The sequence below is a fragment of the Eublepharis macularius genome, chromosome 18, assembly GCF_028583425.1.
Source record: "Eublepharis macularius isolate TG4126 chromosome 18, MPM_Emac_v1.0, whole genome shotgun sequence".
In the NCBI taxonomy this organism is placed as follows: domain Eukaryota; kingdom Metazoa; phylum Chordata; class Lepidosauria; order Squamata; family Eublepharidae; genus Eublepharis; species Eublepharis macularius.
In genome coordinates this window covers 21,064,796-21,085,814 of record NC_072807.1, presented here as the reverse complement: position 1 = coordinate 21,085,814, position 21,019 = coordinate 21,064,796, and the positions used below count along the sequence as shown (strand labels likewise).

Genomic DNA, 21,019 nt, shown 5'->3' with positions numbered 1-21,019 from the left:
GAAAGAAGAACTTGCCAGACCCCATGCATTTATTGGCTAATAATTGCTTATCAAATAAACAAAAACAACCAAGCCGTGAAATCTAACTAATGAGTGTCTCTATTGTAAATCAGTCAAATTAAAGCAACATTATAGTCAAATTAAGCAAGATAAACAGAGAATATATATACACACAGTGTAGGTGATTACAGAAGGCAAAGCATCATATATAAATAATTAAAATATAATTCGACAGGATTTCCTATACAGTATTAAAGTGCTATGTGCCTAGAATTGACCAGAGGTCTGAACAGTAATCACCAAAGTCCCAGTAAGTTTATGATGAAACAGTGCCAGAAGGTCTTCAGTGCAGTAAGTTTCTATTGGAGAAACAGTGTATATGATCTCATATGAAGACAGTGATAGGCGGCAATGAAGAATGGATACACAACTGCGACTGGAAGCCAGCAATCTGCCCGTTTCACCTCTTCATCCTGGCAGTCGTTATATCACAGGTCACGCATATACACCTCCACTAGTCATTTGATATTCTTTTAGCCTTTAGCATCTGCCTTCCATTTTGGCACGTGCACTGAAGACCTTCTGGCATTGTTTCATCATAAACTTACTGGGACTTTGGTGATTACTGTTCAGACCTCTGGTCGCTGCTTATCTGTTTAGATCAGTTAGCATCTTAGATACTGCTTTAGGGTGTTTTGCGCTCTGTTATGTCAGCAACTGTTAAGCCACTTTCAAAGTTATGCCAGTGTGACTCTCCCCATGAGCGGAACTACAAGTGACAAAAGGCACAGGTTGGACACTTGTCAGCTTCCCTCAAGTTTTGATGGGAAATGTAGGCATCCTGGTCTTGCAGCTTGGCTCTCTGACTGCTGTCCAATGGACTTTTCAACTGTCACTTGTCCAACATTCTGCCAAGCTGCCTACATTTCCCATCAAAACTTGAGGGAAGCTGACAAGTGTCCAATCTGTGCCTTTTGTCACTTGTAGTTCTGCTCCATGTTGCTGATTGGGCTGTGAGAGAATGGTTTGGCTAAGGACACCAAGCAGGCAATGAGATCTGAACCTGGAACTTCCCAGTTCACAGCTTAGTTGCTCAACCATTGCACTAGTGCTGCAGGGTATAGAAATTCATTCTGTCCCAATTCTGTGTTCTCTCCTAGAAACCCTGGTTTCATGACATTTGGAACGCTTGGGTTGGCTACCCATTTCAGGTAAGCATCGCTACGGCTTATGATCTGGAGTTTCTTTTTTCTGTTACGCTTTATGAAGAAGTACCCTCTAGATACTATTCCCAGGTCTGTTGCTGGGTCCTGTCAGGCAGAGGAGCCCTAAGTATTCCCAGATTAAAACTTAGGCATTCAAGTGTGAGGTGGGCTGATTAGGAGGGGCTACTACAGCACACAGGGAGAGGAGATTTAAGCTTTCCCTTCTGCACCATTTTCCTGACCTGAAACAGCCCTGGGATTCACCTATGTCTAGCCACTAGCATCAATGTGCTACACTCTCCTCTGCCTCTGAAAATACTATCTTCTTGATCTGAAAATAATAGATTTCTTTCTGTCTCCCTCCCCCTTCTCTCTCTTTCTCCCACCATCTCTTCCTCTCCCTCTCCTGCAGTCCTTACTGCCATCCCAGTACTGGTACTACATGGCTGAGATGAGTTTCTATTGGTCACTCTTGTTTACCCTTGGAATGGACACCAAAAGGAAGGCAAGTAGACCCACGCACGGCTATATTCCAGGAGTGTCTCCTGATTTGCTACTTTTTGCTTGACTAATGAAGAGCTGACGTAGAATAAATAGGAATGCTGGGTGCCTGCTTGATATCCACATTGGGGTACAATCCAACCTGTGGGTGCCCCAAGTTTAAGTATATGGATCTCTTTTTTATTAAATCAGTTTTAAAGAGGGGGAAAAAATCCAGATCTCTTTTCCTTAGGATTTCAAAGCCCATGTGATTCACCACTTGGCTGCCCTCGGCTTGATGTTTTTCTCCTATTGTGCCAACTACCTCCGTCTTGGAACGCTGGTGATGATTGTTCATGACTGTGCGGACTTCTGGCTTGAGGTACAAGCAGCTGCTGTTATTTAAGACCGGTCCTCTTTGATAACGATTATTTTGGGGCTTCTTGAATCATTCAGGTTATTGGCACAGCTCCTAGAGTCTTAGAGCCAAGCTACAAGAGACGAATTACACAAGTAGGAGCACGTGAAGGAAGTCGCAAAGTTAGCTGGGAAGCTGAGTTTTAAAAGAGATTGGAAGGCTTTGTCAATTTCCCTTCTCTATAGAGCCAGGGAGATCCCTGCTCAGAGGGTTTGTTTCTTTCCTCTTAGCCTCTTAGAAGGGGAGGTGAAACTGACAGAGGCTTGAGGAGGCAAAGAGGAAATTAACAAACCCTCTGATGAGAGAGGGAAAACACTTGTTGGCAGTCTTTTCCCTAACGATCCCTTGCATACCAGCCACAGACCGAAGATTGGCTGCCATGAAAGAGGTCCTGGGACCTTGGATCCCCAGCACATTCAGTTAAAAAGAGACAGGTAATCCCTGATGTGAAAGACGTGTGTGTGAGACCCCTGGATCAACCAGTCAGGATAAGGCACCTTCATGTGTGTTTACTGTGGGCTCATTAGTTTACATAGTTTACTGGCTGCCTTATACTGAATCAGACCCTTGGTCCATCTAGGTCAATATTGTCTGTTCTGACTGACAGCAACTTTCCAGGGTCTCCACTGATGGTCTTTCACATCACCTCCTACATGAACCTTTTAACTTGAGATTATACAGGTCTCTCCCATCACCCTCTCCTTGATCCTTTTAATCGGAGATGCTGGGTTTCTCTCTTGGTTTCCGCAAGAGATCCTATTTCTGCACAATGTCAAAGATACCATCTTCCCAACATGCTTTCTATTCTCTTTTATTTCATTGTGTTGATAAAATGTGCTAATATAAACAAAAAAGGACTCTTGACGCACATTAAAAAGGAGGTGGGGATAAACTGCTAGGGGAAGGGGTTGTGGCTCAGTGGTAGAACTTCTGCTTGGTACACAGAAGGTCCCAGGTCCAATCCCAAACATCTCCAATTAAAAGGATCAAGGAGAGGGTGATGTGAAAGACCGGCAATAGAGACCCTGAAGACCCTGCTGCCAGTCAGAATAGACAAGGGCCGTTTCCACACGGCTTACCTTCTTCCAGAAAGCAGTGTCTTCACACGCAAAATCACACGAGAAGACGCTGTTATCATGCGAGAAGACGCTGTTATCGCAGAAGACAGCGTCTTCTCGCGTGATTTTGTGTGATAACAGCGTCTTCGCTGTGATAACAGCATCTTCTTCACATATGAAGACGCTGTTTTCCAGAAGAAGGTAAGCCGTGTGGAAATGACCAATACTGACCATGATGGACCAAGGGTCTAATTCAGTATAAGGCAGCCTGTATGAGTATAAGGCGGAGCCCAGTGGCGCAGAGTGGTAAGCCGCAGTACTGCCGCCCAAGCTCTGCTCATGACCTGAGTTCGATCCTGGCAGAAGCTGGGTTCACATAGCCGGCTCAAGGTTGACTCAACCTTCCATCCTTCCGAGGTCGGTAAAATGAGTACCTAGTTTCCTATGGGTAAAGTGTAGATGACTGGGGAAAGCAATGGCAAACCACCCTGTAAAAAGTCTGCCAAGAAAACGTTGTGATACGACGTCCCCCATGGGTCAGTAATGACTTGGTGCTTGCACAGGGGACTACCTTTACCTTATGAGTATAAGGCAGCTTGTGTTCATGTATAAGTATGTGCATCAAAAATGCTGCTTTTGGGGTTTGCCATAGCTATGCTAAAGTGGCCGTACCTCTGCTTCCTGCCCAAATGCCTCCTAATAGATTTGTTTGGGATTTAGGCAGCAAAGATATTCAACTATGCTCGTTGGGAGAATACCTGTAGTGTCATCTTTGTCATCTTCTCTGTTGTGTTCTTCACCTCAAGACTCATTATCTTCCCCTTCTGGTAAGTGGCGTTTGTAGCCTGCTGTATATTCCTCTTTCTTTTGCTTCGATCGACCTGAAGTACAATGTACATCGTTAGGCATACGATTATTTCTAGTGTTGCTATAACAATAACTTCCAAATAACACTTTACATCAGTGATCTCCAATGTGGCACCCATGGGCACCATGGCAGTTGCCACACATTGCCGACTTCCTTCTTTCCCCAAACACCCTTTCTCCAAAGCCCCCACCCAGGCCATCATCAAAGCTTCCTTTCCTCCACTTGATTGGAGCAGAAGATCCTTCATCTTTGGCATCCCCTTTGGGGCAGCAGGAAGCACTCATTTGGAAATACTTGCCTCCTTCATAGGAGGATTATTGATTTGGGGCCTCCCAACATTTGGCCATTGCCCGCAATGGCATCCATTTTGTGACCAATCTCCTTCACGTGGCAGCCATTTTGTGACCAGTCTGCTTCACATGGCAGCCATTTTGTGAACAATCTGCTTCACGTGGCAGCCATTTTGTGACCAGTCTGCTTCAAGTGGCAGCCATTTTGTGACCAGTCTGCTTCATATGGCAACCATTTTCTAGTCACACTCACTACTCTTACCCAAAATTTCAAAAATGCCCACATGCCCAATAAGATTGGGGAACACCTGCTTTATATATTTTTTAAAGAGCTTTATGGCATTCCTGTAAGGATAACGATGCAACAGTCCTGTGAGCTGCACAAGTATTCATTTTACAGGGAAAGGATTGGTGCTATATGTGGCTGGCTTGTGGTTACCCAACTGATTTAATAGCACATATTGCCTCCCTTTTAGGCACTAGGGATTTTATTTTTATTTTTTAAATTGTGCACTTTGTGACAATAGTATTTGCATTTCAGGATTATTCGTGCCTCAGCCTACTACCCTACATATTATTCAATGAAGTTTGTTGCAGCATATTTCTTATTCAATGGGCAGCTGTTGGTCCTACAATGTCTACATATCTACTGGAGCTACTTAGTTTTCAAAATTCTGAGGAAATTCATTTTCATAAAGGTAAGGAGCCTGCTGGGCTTCAAGTCAAAGCATCTGGGATGGCTTGATCAACTGGGGACCTCCCCAATGTAAATAAACCAAAATGAAATATTTATTTACCGCCTTTGCATGCAACTTTTATGCAGTAACACAAGCAAAAGGTATAAACCCTTGCCTCAGGGATGTTCTAAATTTCTGGGGCAGGACAAAGATGAGGAAGGGGGAAGAAGGAAAGAGGGTGAACATTTATTTTATCTATAGAAGATATGTACACTACTGAAATACCTGATGTTATTATGGGTGGATAGCTCAGGGGGGGGCACAGAAACTCTGGAAATCAGCAACACATGATGCTCTAGGAATGTCCCAAATGTCTATGGTTTTTACCACAGAGATTTAGGAAATTCCTAGAGCATTGTACAATGTCATGATGCAACTGGGCATGTGATGTCATGGGCTGAATCCACACGTCCCAACATAGTGCTAAACTGTCAGAAAGATAGCATCTTTCTGGCGTAATTTCTGATGTCATTGCACCACGAGAGCTGAATCATGGTGCGATAATGTCAGGAATCGCGCCCGGAAGATGCTATCATTCAAATAGTTTAGTGCTATGCCAGGACGTGTGGATTCAGCAATGGTGTCATATGCCCCCACTCCCCTACATTTTTGTTCCAACGGTTCCATTGAACATTAGATCAGGAGGTTGCCTGCTGTATGTTGCACAAGTCATCCTGAGTGTATAGCATGTCTCTGTGGGGTTTTTTTAATTAAATGAACAAATGCTTGAGCACAGTTCTTCTCTTGTTACAATGATGCTCCTAATGACCATATTTTAATTTCATTTCTTTAAATTTATTATTTAGAAAAATATTCTATGCTGTCTGTTATATATGCTCAAGGTGGCTTATAGGAGAAAAAAATACAGGTAGAGATTTGTCTGGCCCAGGCTGTTCGTTGACATAGTGCCATCTTCAATTCTGTGCTTTCATCATACAGCAAAGTGACAAATAGAGCTATTCTAATTCTGGATAGAGGTAGACACTATGGGGCTATATTTATATAAATATTTTACACTGTATGTGGGGGCATCCAAATGGCACTTGATCCAGCAGTGGTAGCACACGGCTACTCTTTTTCAGTCTGGGAAAACTTCACCAGGCTCTTGTGCTCCTTCAGGGTGGCAAATTTGGCTGAGAAAGCCGCTTGCAACTCCAGTGTTCAAAAGCAATGTTAAAAAAGAACTTAAAGCCGATGTAAACAAAAAAAAAATAACAAACTTGTTTCAGGCAATATCACAAGGCAAGGTCTGTTTATCACAGGAAGTGGCAGTCTTAAAAAAAAATACTAGGTATTCATATACATCCTTGTCTCCCAATTGGGAGTTAGAGGGAGTTGGAAGTTGACAGTTGGTGGCTGAGGAGTGGAGGGAGAGATGGCTCTGAGGGGAGATGGAGAGCTAATGTAACCCCAGGTATCAAAGGACTGGGCCTGCCCTACACGACATCTAATTAGGGCATGAGGGAGATCGAGTAGGGGTTTCTGTTTAGGTTTTATTAGTCCTTCCGTTCACTGTTTATTTACCTGTGTATAGTTAGCAGTTCAATAAATGAGTTTTGGAACTGATGACGGAGGAAAGCTCTTCTGTTCCACATAATCCCCCAACCTCCCAATTCCGCAAATAACAGTTGCTATCAAAACAGCAAGCCTGTAAAGCATTGGTCTCATATGAGCAAAATCTGGTCTCTGCACCCATGATTAATGGAATTCATTCAAAAGAACAGATTGTTTTTATAATTTTTTTTTTGTAATAAGAGCAAAACCCAATACTGAAGCAGTTAAATTGTTGCTGAGAGACCATAAGAACTAGACTTACCAAGGATGTGTGGCTAATGCTGAACGCAGTAGCTCAGTAGTATTGCTGCCTCCTCCTTATCCTCTCCTGTAACATCAAGCCGTTTCTAAAATGGATGATATGGGATTCTCATGATCTCCTTGCAGCGCTTCTCCTGCCAGAGGAAGGTATTTCCAAGTTTGCCGAGGTGCGGGAGAACTTGCAGAGCAATGACATTGCATCACACAGCTGGGTCAATAGGCAATACTGGAGAAAAAGAGGATGAAGAGGCACAGAGCTGCTGTTTTCAGCAGCAGCCGTGCGTTGTCCATGACATCTGGTTTGAGGCTGAACCATTTTTATTTTTTTAAAACATTAGCATCTGATATAGATTCAGAGTTATAGCCTGATAAAACATGTTAGGAATAGGCAATTAAAATTTCTAAAAAGGGGGCCTTGTGGAACTATGAGAGATTGTTGTGAGTAAGGAAACTAAAGTCTCTGCTTAAGCCGAGATGGCATCAAATACTTAATTTCTTGATGAGAACTTTCTCCTGGCAGAGGAAGGTACTTCCAAGTTTGCCAAGATGCGGGAGAGCTTGCAGAGCAAGGACATTGCATCACACAGCTGAATCAGTAGGCAGTGCTGGAGAAAAGAGGATGAAGAGGCGCAGAGCTGCTGTTTTCAGCAGCAGCCATGTGTTGTCCAAAACATCCATTTTTGAGGTCAAGATTTAAAACATTGGTATCCCACCTTTCCACTCAATTATGGGCCTCAAGTTGGCGAACAACACAACATACACACATACACACATATACACAGACATATAGAGCTTGCAGCAATTCTTAGAGTTTCCACGTCACTGTCATTGCAGCCCCCCTCCCCATGTCCTTCCACATTCTCTTTGCTTGCCAGGTTTAGCCTAGTAATCCTACCAAAGTTGTACAAGAAATATTTTGCGTGTTTTAAAAGAACCATATAAAGGATCATCTCACCAGCTGAGCTTTTAGGATTGAACTTCTAAGCAGTCATTTTGCATTTTTTTTTAAAAAGACGTTTTTCTTCGCTCTATCATTTCTTTTCAGGTTGGATGAAGGAAATTGTAATGCAGACTTTCTTTCAGAAAAAAATTGGCTGCCATCTTGATGTCTAAGGATTTGAGTTGCTAAGAAACACCTTTTGTTTCTGCAAAAGTATTCTGTAGTTAAAGTTCCCCTCTGGTTCAGGATTCTAGCTTCACTGAAACGTGTGTCGCCGTGATGTCTAAGCATAGAAAAGTTTTAAAACATATGGTGAAACAAGGATGTACTAATTTCAAGTATCTTGCCAATTTGGAATCCGTTGAGATTCAATGTTTCGCTTCTGAGCTGAATGAATGAGGACGAAATGCAGTGGTTTCCATTCTAGACCACTGAGGCAATAATACAGCCGAAAGCATTATTAAAATGTGGGAGGGAGGGAGGGAGGGAGGGAAGGACACCATTGTTGTAAAGATGTGAACAACAGCCACAGGGTTTGAATTTTGACTCAAGAGACAGTCTCTTGGTCATACTAGAAAAAGCCTGCCTGCCAAACAAAATGGCAACCATCTCTCTAGCTCCCTCTTCCCCTCTGTAACATCTGCTACGACTTACCTGGAGCCATGGTGTCTCTAGTGACATGGTGGGGCTAAAAAAAAGGGGGGGACAATTGGATATCGAATATCATGGGTCCAAAAGTTGGTTTAGATTTGCATCAGGAATGCACCATTTCTGCAAGTGAGACTTTTTCTTGCACCAAAAATGCAACGTGAAGGGAAGGAGGCTGGAACAAGGTAGATACGCCTGAATGAATTTTTTTTAAATTTGGATTTTTAATAGTTTTTTTTTAATGGATTTGAAACAACACCCAAGACTTGTTGTCTGACTTCCCAGAGCCCATATTAGGTCCCCTCCCACCACCTTCCCAAGTTAATTCCATTCATACTTTCTTTTCTCCCTGACTCAGACCCCCTCCAAATCTGTCTCACTTAGGGTTGCCAACCTCCAGGTGGGACCTCCTAAAGAAAATGGCTGCTTTGGGGGGTGGATGCTTTGCAATTATACCCCACTGAAGTCCCTCCTTTCCCCAAACCCAACCTTCCCCAGACTCCACCCCCAACAGAAATTTCCCAACCCGAATTTGGCAATTCAACTCAAAATAAATGAAAATGTTGGTGTGTTACACACTCTCTTCAGCTGAGAGCTTCCTTTCCAAACATACTGTGGTCAGGGTAATTAGAATTGCGAGGGGCCCCAGAGGCCAAAGCAGACTTGCAGAGGGTTGGGGGGTGGGAAGGGGCAGTGGGATACTTCCTTCCTTTGCATGCATTTTGCCCAGGGCTCCTGTGCTTCCCTGTCGCACTAGGAAATTATGTCATTTTCCAGCACAATAGAAGAGCTGCTGTATGAGTTAAAGTTGAGCTCTGGAGAAATCACCTCCAACCGGGCAATTTCTACTGAGCTCAGCTCAGTGCAACTGGTGGTTCCTCTGTCGCCAGCACAACAGGGGAGCATGGGAGCATGTGCGCATGCTTCTTCCCCTGTGCCCCCCCTGCTGACCAGGTGAGCAGGGTGGGGGGAGTCAGATGGGGGCAGGAGTTCCTCACCCCAGGAGGTAGATGGCAAGCCTTTAGACAACAACCTCAGCAGCTCCCATGGGGAAAAAAAATCTCTTATTTATTCATTAAGCTACTTCTAGCTTACTTATCCGTCTCAACCCAAAGGTGTTAGAGTAATTAGTTTTAATTAGGCCTATTCTTGAAATTAATAAACACAAATATTATTTTAAAAATTATTCATATATCTCCCTTGTTCTCGTGCTCCGGAACTAAGGCAGTCTAGTTGAGGCTTGCCTGTGAAACCTCCGCTGTGATTTACTAGGAAAAGTGATTCAGTTTGAGGCAGGTTCTTTGCTTGGTGCTGGTTCAGCACCTTTAGTGGGTTCCCAGCCCAGAGGTGGTTTTCCTCTACTGTAATAGCGCTAGGACTTCTAATGATAAAAAGTTCCTAACGCATTATGACAACTTTGCAAAAAACTGACATCACAGAGACAAAAGTCCTGCAGGGCGAAATTACGACTGTTCGTAGGCAGAGAGTTCTTGGTTTCGACCGTCACGTCCACCCACATGATTTTTTCCCCCATTCCTTTTTCCCCTTCGGCACAGAACGTGCTTTTTTGTTGTTCACTCAAGGCCCACTTTGTCCTAAATAGCAGAAGTGAGGCTTGTCTGCACTCGACAGCTAAACCCGTTTCACGCTTGTTTAATTGTGGGAGCTCCCAACCAAGGAAAACAGTGGATTCCTACAAAATATCTAGTCATCATTGTATGTCTGTTTCTGTGAAGGCGCCAAGTATCGCGTTGCTGGGTCAGACCAGGAATCCATTAAGTACTCAATCCTATTTCCTACAATGGTCAGCGAATCTTTTCTAGGAAGCTCACAAGCAGTCCACAAAGACAATGTCCCGGGGCTGGTGTCAACATACCCTGAGGTGGGGCAGTTGCCAGAGCCCGTGGGGCCCACTGCTACTGACTCCCTACTCACATATCTCCTCCTTCTGCACTCTCAGCCTTCCACTGCCTGCTTGTGAGTGCTTTGTCACCTCCACTCCCAGCTGCATATACTGCCTAGCACTGCTGGAGAAGGGCATGTGGGTGGTTCACAAAGCATCAGCATTCTGGTGGCCATGGCAGTGACACTCCTAGCTGCACCCACCATCCAGTGCCATCGGGGAAGGCATGCAGGCATAAGAGCAGCCAGGGCTTTTTTTCAGCTGGAACGCGGTGGAACGGAGTTCCGGAACCTCTTGAAAATGGTCACATGGCTGGTGGCCCCGCCCCCTGATCGCCAGACAGAGGGTAGTTTAGATTGCCCTCCGCACCACCAGCGGCACAGAGGGCAATTTAAACACCCCTCTGTCTGGAGATCAGGGGGCAGGGCTACCAGCCATGTGACCATTTTCTCCGAGGGCAACCCTCTGAGTTCCAGCACCTCTTTTCCCAGAAAAAAAGCCCTGAGAGCAGCTATGACTGCAAGTGGTGGGAAAATTTGTGACTAGACAATGAAAGGACGCACAGGCAGGTGGGGGCATGTGGGTGGGAGGGTAAGAAGGGGAGCCTACTTATGAGCATAGGGGGGCTTTGGCATTATCTGCCTAGCCCCCTCCCGAAACCCAGAACTGACGCTGAATGGCCCTCCCGCATGGATGCCCTACCCCACCCTGGAATTAGAATTCATTGGCCATTTCCACGCACGTTGAATAATGCACTTTCAATGCACTTTCGCAACCCTTTAGAAGTGGATTTTTTGTTCCACACATGGAAAATCAGTTTCAAATGTTCACTAAAGAGTATTGAAAGTGGATTATCCAACGTGTGTGGAAGCAGCCTTTGTTTCCTGAAGATGGAGGTTCCATTTAGCCATGTTGAATAATCAGATTCTTTGTCTCTGATGAATGAATCCTCCTTTAAACGATCCAAACCAGTCCATCGGCCCCCTTTCGCTGTGAATTCCACCATGTTTTGATTATTCTATAGCTGGTTACCCTTTCCAGGTGCTCAGGATTCCTATTCCCGCTTGGGCTAGAACAGGCAACGATGAGGTAAGCCGATTTGACCTCTGCATGCTCTCCACAGTAACAGGGTGTCAGTCTTCGGCTTGGCGTGCCGCGCAATCTACCTGTATCTCTAAACCAAACCAAATGGATTTACAAAATCAAACTCTCGATTTATCTCTTTTCCACTGCAAATGATTCCACAAATGGGATATTTTGCTGATTCTCTTAAGATCTGTACAAATCACAAATCATCGTTTCTTCCTGGTCCCCCTGTGCATGGATATTTCCCTACCTCCCTCTCTAAAGACGTGATCAATTGACATGATTGGTATCTTGACTAATAGGGAGATAGATTGTTCCAGCGATGGGGGGGGGCGTGATTTTCCACCCCGAATTAGCTTCAAATTGATTGGTTTCTAACCTTTTTTCTTTTACTGACCTGGTCAACGAGATTCCTCAATTCACTTCTGCCATGTAGGTCTGGCTGTTTATCTTCTTTTGGCTAAACTTCTCATAAAAACCCAGAATGGCATTCCCAAGTCAGATCCACTTTCCATCTAGATCTTACCAAGCCAGACCTCAATATACAGACCATCGTGTCCTCAACAGCGGCCCTTTCTGGATAGTTCAGTGGTCAACAGAACAAGAAGATAATGGAATTCCTGATTTTCTATTCCTTAAGTTTCCATGAAATTAACTTACACTTGGAACATGTATCTGGCTAAACTTGGAACATGTGGTTGGCCGTAAGGATCCATCTTAACCCAACAGCTGTTGGATCTTCTTGGTTGTATCCAGTTATGGTGTCAGATGGTGTTATACAATCTATGACAATGAGTTGAACAGGAAGATTGTGCATTGCCCATCCTCCCATTTGTTTTTACAGTGCTGTATTTAAACTCCATTGGCTGGTCACACTTCATTCCCCGTCCCAGATGATCTATTAATTCACAGATTCATGTCTGCTTTATCCCCTGAGCCTCTTCCAGACTTTATCCCTCTTCTAGACTTAAAGTGTCATAGTTTTCTCCACCTGCCTTCCAATATGACAGCCGTCTACCTCATCTTGTCCTTCATGACTTTACTTTCAATGGGTACAGGCTCTTTCTCTTTTTCTGAACAATACTTAGCAGTGTTTGGTTAAATGCAAGCGTTCCTTTCCTTGTAATACTTGTAAAAATCATCAACAGAAAAGGTATTCCGTCGTTTTCCTGCAAAGCCTTTATACTTCTCCACGTTCTTTAACCTTTTGATGGATGCATGCATCAAATGGAAATATCTAGACAGTAATAAGGAACGCAGAATTCCAGTGTGGACATAACATTAAAGTGTCTACTGAAATCACTGAGGGATTATTATGGCTGCACACAAAGGGGGATCCCTTGCTGATTTGTATTTTTATTTATTTTATTTATACTCTGCCTTTCTCCACAGTGAGGACCCAAAGTAGCTTACATCTTTCTCCTCTCTGCCATTTTATCCTCACAACAACCTTGTGAGGTGGGTTAGACTGAGAGTGTGTGATTGGCCCAAGGTCAGCCAGCAAGCTTCCGAGGCAGATGGAGATTTGAATCTGGTTCTCTCAGAACATAGACTGACACTCTAACCACAACACCATGCAGTCTCTACATTTTCTTATAGAAAAACATTGCTTAGAAAATGAAATACACTCACTACAACCCCCTCCTCCCCCCTCCCATCGGAGCATTAGGAAGCTCAAAGAATCACTTTTCTTGCTGTTCGCAAACAGCAAGAAAAGTGATGCTTTGAGCTTCCCTCCACCTTTTTTTACCCAATGGGAGGGGGGAGGAGGGGATTGTAGCGAGTCACTCACTACAACTCCCTCCTCCCCCCTTCCACTGGGTAAAAAAGGTGGCAAGAAGCTTGAAAGTAGCACTATTCTTGCTGTTTGCTTTGAGCTGCTGCCACTCTACCCGAAGCTTTCCAAAGCGGCTTAAATACTTGAATCTTTTTCCTGCTTCGGTAAACCCGAAGTGGGAAAACTGAATCTTTTGGGGGTGCACACCCCTACAACTGAATGGATACAAGCCAGGTAGACACAGCGCCCAACATTTTACCTCAGTAAAATATAGTGAAGCACCGAGTGTGCAACAATTGTTTGATGGGAAATTCCTGGAGATTTGGGGGTGGAGTCTGCAAAGGGTCAGGTTTGGGGAGGGACTTCAGAGGGGCATAATTCCACATGGTCCACCCTCTAAAGCAGCTATTTTCTCCAAGGGAATTGATCTCTGTGTTCTAGCTAGTTTGATGTAGTGGTTAAGAAAGGCAGGACTCTGATCTGAAGAACTTGGTTTGATTCCTCCTCATTCCTCTGCTTGAAGTCAGCTGTGTCTACCTGGCATGTATCCTTGGGTCAGTCACAGCTTCTTGGAGCTCTCTCAGTTCCACTCATCTCACAGGGTGATTGTCGTAAGGAAAATAATAACACACTTTGTAAACTGCTCTGAGTGGGTGTTAAGTTGTCCTGAAGGGCAGCATATAAATCAAATATTATTAGTAGTAGTAGTAGTAGTATTAGGGGCAGTAGGTGGCAATAGAGTGATTAAGAGGGAGGTGAAAGCTCCTCAGAGGCAAAACTGGCAAACAGGTTAACACCAGTTTGAATTATATCATTTCCTACCATGATATTCCAGGAAATACTAGAGCCAAGCTCATATCTCTGAAATTTAAAAATACCCAGGGAAGACAACGTTCAAAATGATACACGAGGAAGCAAGTTTAACACCAAGGCTTCATGGTAGTCCCAGTTTCAATCCTTGGCACCTCCAGTTGAAAGAATCGAGCCACAGGCGATGTGAAAGACCTCTGCTTGAGACCTTGGAGAGCTTCTGCCAATCCGAGTGCATAATACTGACCCTGATAAATGGTCAAGCAGCTTCATGTATTCATGCGATCTTGAGCATCTGCTTGGCGTGCAGAAAGTCTTGAGTTCAATCCATGGCATCTCCAGTTAAAAGGGTCGGGTAGTAGGTGATGTGAAAGACCTCTTCCTAGGACCCTGGACAGCTGCTGCCGATTTGAGTAGATAAGACTGACCTTGATAGACCAAGAGGTCGACTAAGTAGAAGGGCAGTATTTGTTGCGAATTACCTGGGGATGCTCAGGTGCAGGATTTTATTTGTGGTCCTCAATTCACATGCAGGCTGTTCTTGCTCTGAGTGCATGCCACTTTCACAGGAGCTCCCTTTGTGCGATTGCATCTGCAAGTGAGTCCTTCACGTTGAGAACAAGTACTGTAGGCTCCTTTGATCTGCCAATTTGCATTTCTTTAAGGTGTGAGAAAGTGTCAAGATCTGCATTTCAATGAATGGATGTGGAAGATGAGGGAAACTGGGATACTTTTAGAAGTTGAGGAGGAACTGATATCAAACGTGTGAATGTATTCACAGGGAGCAAATTGTGCAAGCAAGTACATGGAAAGTTGGACGGGGGACATGTGAAATGAGGTTCACCTGAATGTCCCTAGATACATAGGGCCAAGCTACAAGTGATGAATGACACTTGAACGGCAAGTGAACAGACTCGCGTGTATTCCTCCTTGTTCACTTGCCCTCCACTTGATCAAGTGGAGGGCAAGTGAACAGGGAGGAATACACATGAGTCTGTTCAGTTGCCATTCAAGTGTCATTCATCACTTGTAGCTTGGCCCTTAGTAATGTGCATTCCCACCCTTCATCTGCCCCCTTGTGTGAAAATGCAGCTTAACACTAGCTTTTTGGATCCTCAATGTTCTCTGTGTCAGGAATTGTTTCATTCCAACGAGCGTCACACAACATAGGGTGAGTGTACCGTGTGTGTGCAAAGCAGACCCCTCCTTTCAAAGCAGGTCTAGGCTCCTCTGAAATGCTGACACAACCAGGCCACATCAAGTGCCCCAGACATTCCACAATTAGAGCACTCGGTAAAAGACAACAGCCCTGATAAGCTGTTTTTCAGCTAGGCAAGCGTTCCTAATGGGAAATAAAAATCTCATAACGAGGAACCCTTTAGCTCAACTCCTAAGCTTTCTCTTAGGTTAACAAAGACATTTCAAAACAGCTTCAGAATGCTTATGATGTTGTCCTTTGTGTTGCTGCCAACAGTGGATTTATAATTGGACTCCCTTGGAAATTAGTGGGACGCTTAATAACTCATGCAGCATGCATGGCCTTTTGACATTCTCCCAAAGCCGCATACCCTAGAGTAGCTAGTAAACTTCAAAAGTTACAACCAGTTGACATCAAGATAAGATGGAACTTTTGGTGATTTTGAAAGTGCAAGCTTGCAAAGACCTGCGATTCAGGGGGAAGGAGGAGCGAGAGTTAATTGCAAGCATTCAGAATGGGACCGTTGAATACATTCCACTTCCACTCCCACTCACCCCCAAAACAAGGATGTTGTTTTTTCAGGATTTTCAGCCTTTGGAGTCTTCTTTATATCTCTTGCATAGACTGAAGCTGTGCTAAGGTATAATATATGTATGTTACATATATGCAGGGCTTTTTTTCAGCGGGAACGCGGTGGAACGGAGTTCCGGCACCTCTTAAAAATGGTCACATGGCTGGTGGCCCCGCCCCCTGATCTCCAGACAGAGGGGAGTTGAGATTGCCCTCTGCGATGCTGAGCGGTGCGGAGGGCAATCTCAACTCCCCTCTGTCTGGAGATCGGGGGCGGGGCCACCAGCTATGTGACCATTTTCACCGAGGGCAATTTAAACTTTAAAAAACTCCCCTCTTGTTCCAGCTGACCCAAAGTGATGTCATTGTGTGATCCTGAGTTCCACCACTGAGTTCCACCACCTCTTTTCCCAGAAAAAAAGCCCTGCATATATGTAACAACATTCTGTAGTATAATTTGTTCAATCACTGTTTCTATAGATTTAGGTTAACTTTTCCACTGAGATCTATTGAGGTGGCTACTAATTATCATTGCTGTGTTTGGCATGCCCTGACGCTGTGTAGAATTTGCTACTTGAGAAAGCCAGTGTGAATCCTTCCTGATTACTTAAGTTTACTTTTCCCAGTGCATTATTACTCTCAGAATTGTCCAGCCGAGTTTCAGGCCAGGTCTCAACCCAACCTGGTTCTTTTTCAAAATATTTTGAGTCAAGATCGGGATGCATCATCCAGAAAATCAAAACACCGATTCAATAGCCTAGTTATTTTTAAAATATGTACTTATCATTGTGTAGATATAAAAACAGTTGAGGAATTCTGGCTTGTAGTACTTTCATCTTCATTGTACACACTGCAAAAGCAAGGGCTTACATAGGTTTAATGAAGAGAGTAACATTAGAGTTCAAAATACTCAGGAAGTATCTAATCATAAGCACCTCCTTAAAGTCTTTGCTTATTCAACCGCATGTGCTGTCCCAAGATAGGAAGGCCAAGTTTCCATCAATCACTTTATAATTCAGCCTGCGTATACTCTTTTTGACTTGTGGAAGTTTGCTTCCTCTCCCCCCACCCCCACCCAAACACTACATACTCACTTTACATTGCTGGTGGTAATTGTCCTTGGAACCCCCCAACATTTTGCTTCCTTTGACCCCAAAAAAGGGGCAAAGTAGAATCCTCCTTCGGAAGCGCCAGTGGGCAATTTGAATGAAATGATACCTCATCAATTGTCTGTGGATAGAAGGTTGCTTTTCCTTCTTTCTGTCTGAAGATGTGCCAAGTTTATCCAACAGTATTTACAATAAGCTTTGTTTGTTTGGATACCCTCTCTGCACGTTGCTGTGAAAAAGACAAAAAGAAAGAACCCCAGGAGGCTGATGTCATCTGGTCAAGCGGGTACAATTTATGCTTTAATGTTCCTTTTCTTTCAGCTCTATTTTTTTTGTTGAAACTTAGTATACAAATGGGAGTACAGATTATTGCAGCCTGACCAGCTATTATCATAAAAGCTTTATTCGTATGTATGGATTTTGCACGAATGCAGGCAATAGCCCTAAGAAACCCTATGAATGTTCCCCGTCATTGTGCCCACCAATGTGTTTTCTGTTCCCTTATTTATTTCATCTCCTAAGTAAAGAGCCAATCCTGGCTTTTCTCCACCTCATTGGTGCAGGAAATACTTCAGGACGAGTCTTGGGAAACATCCATTTTGTGTCTTCCCAGAGCATTCATCTGGCAACTGTTGTCTTTGTTGGAATAGGATGCTTGGTTTGGAACCCAACATTTTGGTGGAGTGATTAGAGATGGGCACGAACTGAAATACGAACCAAAATTAAGCACGAACCAGGCCGGTTCATGATTCACGAACCAGCGATTCGTCAGATCCCACGTCTGACGAACCGCCACAAACTTTAGGCTGTTTCATTTGGTTCGTTTTTTGGTTCATCACTGCAGACAGCTTGGTGTCGATCAATCAGTTTCCTAGGCAACAGGGAATGCACTTCCTGCAGACCTTCTGCTGGCCCGGAAGTGATCTTCTGCTGGCCTGGAAGTGATGATTTTCTGACCTGGATGTGACGTTTTCATGAACCAAATGAACCGGTTCACAAACTAGGGGCAGGTTCGTGAAAGTGGTTCGTAGTTCATGAAATTTGATGAACCACGAACCACTTGGTTTGGTTTTTTTCTGGTTCATGCCCATCTCTAGTAGTGATTAAGAGCAGCAGGACTCTAGTGTGGAGAACCAGATTTGATTGTCCACTCCTCCATTTAAAGCCAGCTGGGTGATCTTGGGTCAGTAACAGCTCTCTGAGAGCTCTCTCAGCACCACCCACCTCACAGGGTGATTGTCGTGAGGATAATAATAACACACTTTGTAAACCGTTCCAAGTGGACATTAAGTTGTCCTGAAGGGCAGTATATAAATCAAATGTGTTTGTTTGTTTGTTTGTTTGTTTGTTTGTTGTTGTTGTTGTTGTGATAACAGCCATTGTGTGGTGGTTCTCTGTTCACAAAATTCCCTCCAAAATGCCTGTATTCTTAACAAGGTTAGAAAGTCCTTTGGTTTGCAATCCAGGACCCAGTAGCTCAGGAATCTCTACCCTAGTGTATTATCTTGCAAGTAGGGTTACCACTTTCCAGGTGGTGGCTGAAAATCTCCCAGAATTAGAACTGATTTCCAGCTGACAGAAATCAGTTCCCCTGGAGAAAACAGCAACTGCCAAGGATGGACACTATGGCATCATACCACACTAAAACTCCTCTCCACCCCAAACCCCGCTCTCCCCGAGCTCCACCCCTGAAATCTCAGGGAATTCTCTGGCCTGGAGCTGGAAACCTTGCCTGCTAGGCTTGATTCAGAAGCCTCTGGAGTGAGAGGCCCTATTCCAGGCTTATTTATTTATTTACCAGATTTATATATGGCTGCATAACTTTAAGCAAAGTGGCTCAAAAAAAGTTCCACCTTCTAGGAAGACCTTTATCTATCACAAACAGAAACTCTCCTGTGATGGCCTCTGAAGTTTTGTTAGAATATGCTTCTCCAAAGAAGCCCCGTCATATGCTTCCCTAGTCTCTTCGTGGAGACTGGTGAATACTTTTTTGTTCCTTCAGGCAGTTGGAAATTAGGTAGTGATTCTGATATTGTGTATTCTTTTTTGCTGCTTTGAAAGGATTGGTTTTGTACTTGCATTTGTTTATTTTAGTAAATGAACTTGTGAATGTTATTGTTGAAAGGTGAGCTATAAAAATTGTAAGTGAATTAAACAGCCAAGCATAAGGTAGCCAAATAAGACTCGGGATTTGCGTAGCCTTTCAACAATGGGAGTCTGGGAGGGGCAGAGACATGGAAGGAGAGGATACTGTTGATTGATGGCATTACATCATTTCTTAGGGAAACCTGGAAGTGACATCAGTCCATTGTAGGAATCGCTGAAAATTCTATGGTAAAGCCCATAGAATTTCCAGCGATTCCTAGAGTGGACTGATGTCCCTTCCATGTTATTTTGCATGTTGATGTGGAAATTATTTAAGGTAGGGTTAGCTAGATGATTTTTGGATCCATTTGAACTTCTGATTTGATCCCAAAGTGTTAGCCTACCATCCAACTTCAGCATCTCTTTCAATTTCCCAGAATTACCTGGTTTACACTCCTTTGGTACACCATTCCCCCCCCCCCCCGTTGCTGTCTCTTTTTCTGTTACTACAACACGGCCCGCCAGTAATAGCACTTAACGGCGTCGGCATCTATTAATGATGAACAAATGTTCTTTCCTTCCTAGAAAGTGAAAGATGACAGGAGCGATGAGGAAGAGGAAGAGGAAGATTCCCTCAGCGAAGCAGAAGGGCAGTCCATCAAAAACGGAACCAAAAATGGCTGCGGGGCAAACCACCCTCTACTGAACAACAATAATTATTAGCATGCGGCCAGCCCTGTAGCAAAGCTTGTGCTGTGCCCTACCAGCTACCCTACAACAGAGGGCTGATTGTCAACATCTTCAGTGGAGTCCATGACTGATTTTATTGCTCGTCATGAGAGCTGGAAGAAAGCCCACGTTTCTTTTTTTAAAGAGCAAAAATAATTTGCTTCACTAAATATGCTTCACGGTCCATTTTCTTATATGCTGCATATTGCCGTGTGGCAAATGTGACCTTTGCAGCTCTTCAGATGGCTCGAGGATCTCCAAATGGGTCTTGGGACAGTCTAGGTTTGAACCTACGTTGCTCCTATGTTTAAAATCTGTTAACAGTTGAAGAAGTTTTGCTCGGCTCAGAATAACGTTTCAGGGTGATCCCAGAAGTCTAGTTGGCGCATGGAAAAACCAGATTATTTTTGCGTGGGGGAACTCCATACTACTGAAATTCTTTAAATAGACACCATGTTTGTAGGGTTTCAAACTTTCAGCTGCGGGCTACATCTGAGACTGAATTTGATTCCCTCTTGACAGATGTGTTCAGAGGAAAAAGCAACATAGACCAAGATCCATCAAGATTCTCCTCACCATTTTCTTCCAGCTGTCTTTCCACCATATCTTGTAGTGCAAGGCCTACGGCATCACTGCCAACAGGACTTTCTTCTGGACTCACTGTTCAACCAGAGTTGGTCAGGGGGCACCACCTTTAGAATTTTTAGGAGGTTCTGTAAGGTGCTGTTATTTGCAAGGGCTTTTAACGGGGTTTAAGCTTGCCAGCATTTTCTTGGGGAGGGAGGGTTACTGGTGCATTATTGTATTTTGTATGTTTGTAATATTGGAATTGTATGAGTCGTCTGGATCCACAAGGGAAAGGCGACATATAAATATTTTAATAAAATAAATTAATTTAAAAGTATAAAATAATACAAGCAGCATGCTCCAGTTGTAAGGTTGGGGGACTGTTTCAAGTATCTGCCGATTCTGCAGCCATCCATTTTAAAATAATGGTACAGTAATGGGCCCGTGTGACCATTGAGTTGATTGTGGAAATTTTCAGTGTTATCTAGGTCTCCGGGAATAGCAGAGTCTCCGGAGCAGCAAAAGTTATACTGTAGTACTGATTCCTTTAATTTGGAAATACTTGCTGCTAGGTAAGCGTAGCCTGTAAAACAACCCACCTCCCTTGTGAATAGGAGAAGACATGCAAGTTTGTAATTTAGAGATCAGTTGTAATTCCGAGAGATCTCCCAGCCCTCCTTGAAAGATGCAAACCCTAAGCTATAAATGTGGGTACAGAGACAAAGA

At 43.9% G+C, this 21,019-nt stretch overlaps 1 protein-coding gene across 4 annotated transcripts in view; it reads left to right on the top strand.

Moving 5' to 3' along the window:
* Positions 1 to 20,567, top strand: part of CERS3 (ceramide synthase 3) — a 53,151-nt gene extending 32,584 nt beyond the window's left edge. For 3 of the 4 annotated variants that reach the window (XM_055002748.1, XM_055002750.1, XM_055002749.1), the window contains exons 6-12: positions 1,161 to 1,211; positions 1,618 to 1,710; positions 1,939 to 2,067; positions 3,882 to 3,988; positions 4,861 to 5,017; positions 11,404 to 11,451; positions 19,583 to 20,567. In XM_055002748.1, coding sequence (XP_054858723.1) covers positions 1,161 to 1,211; positions 1,618 to 1,710; positions 1,939 to 2,067; positions 3,882 to 3,988; positions 4,861 to 5,017; positions 11,404 to 11,451; positions 19,583 to 19,720 — 723 coding nt within the window. In that variant the 3' untranslated portion in view covers positions 19,721 to 20,567. The remainder of the gene's footprint in view (positions 1 to 1,160; positions 1,212 to 1,617; positions 1,711 to 1,938; positions 2,068 to 3,881; positions 3,989 to 4,860; positions 5,018 to 11,403; positions 11,452 to 19,582) is intronic. The other variant, XM_055002751.1, reaches the window with a different exon arrangement.
* The last annotated feature ends 452 nt before the right edge of the window (positions 20,568 to 21,019 follow it).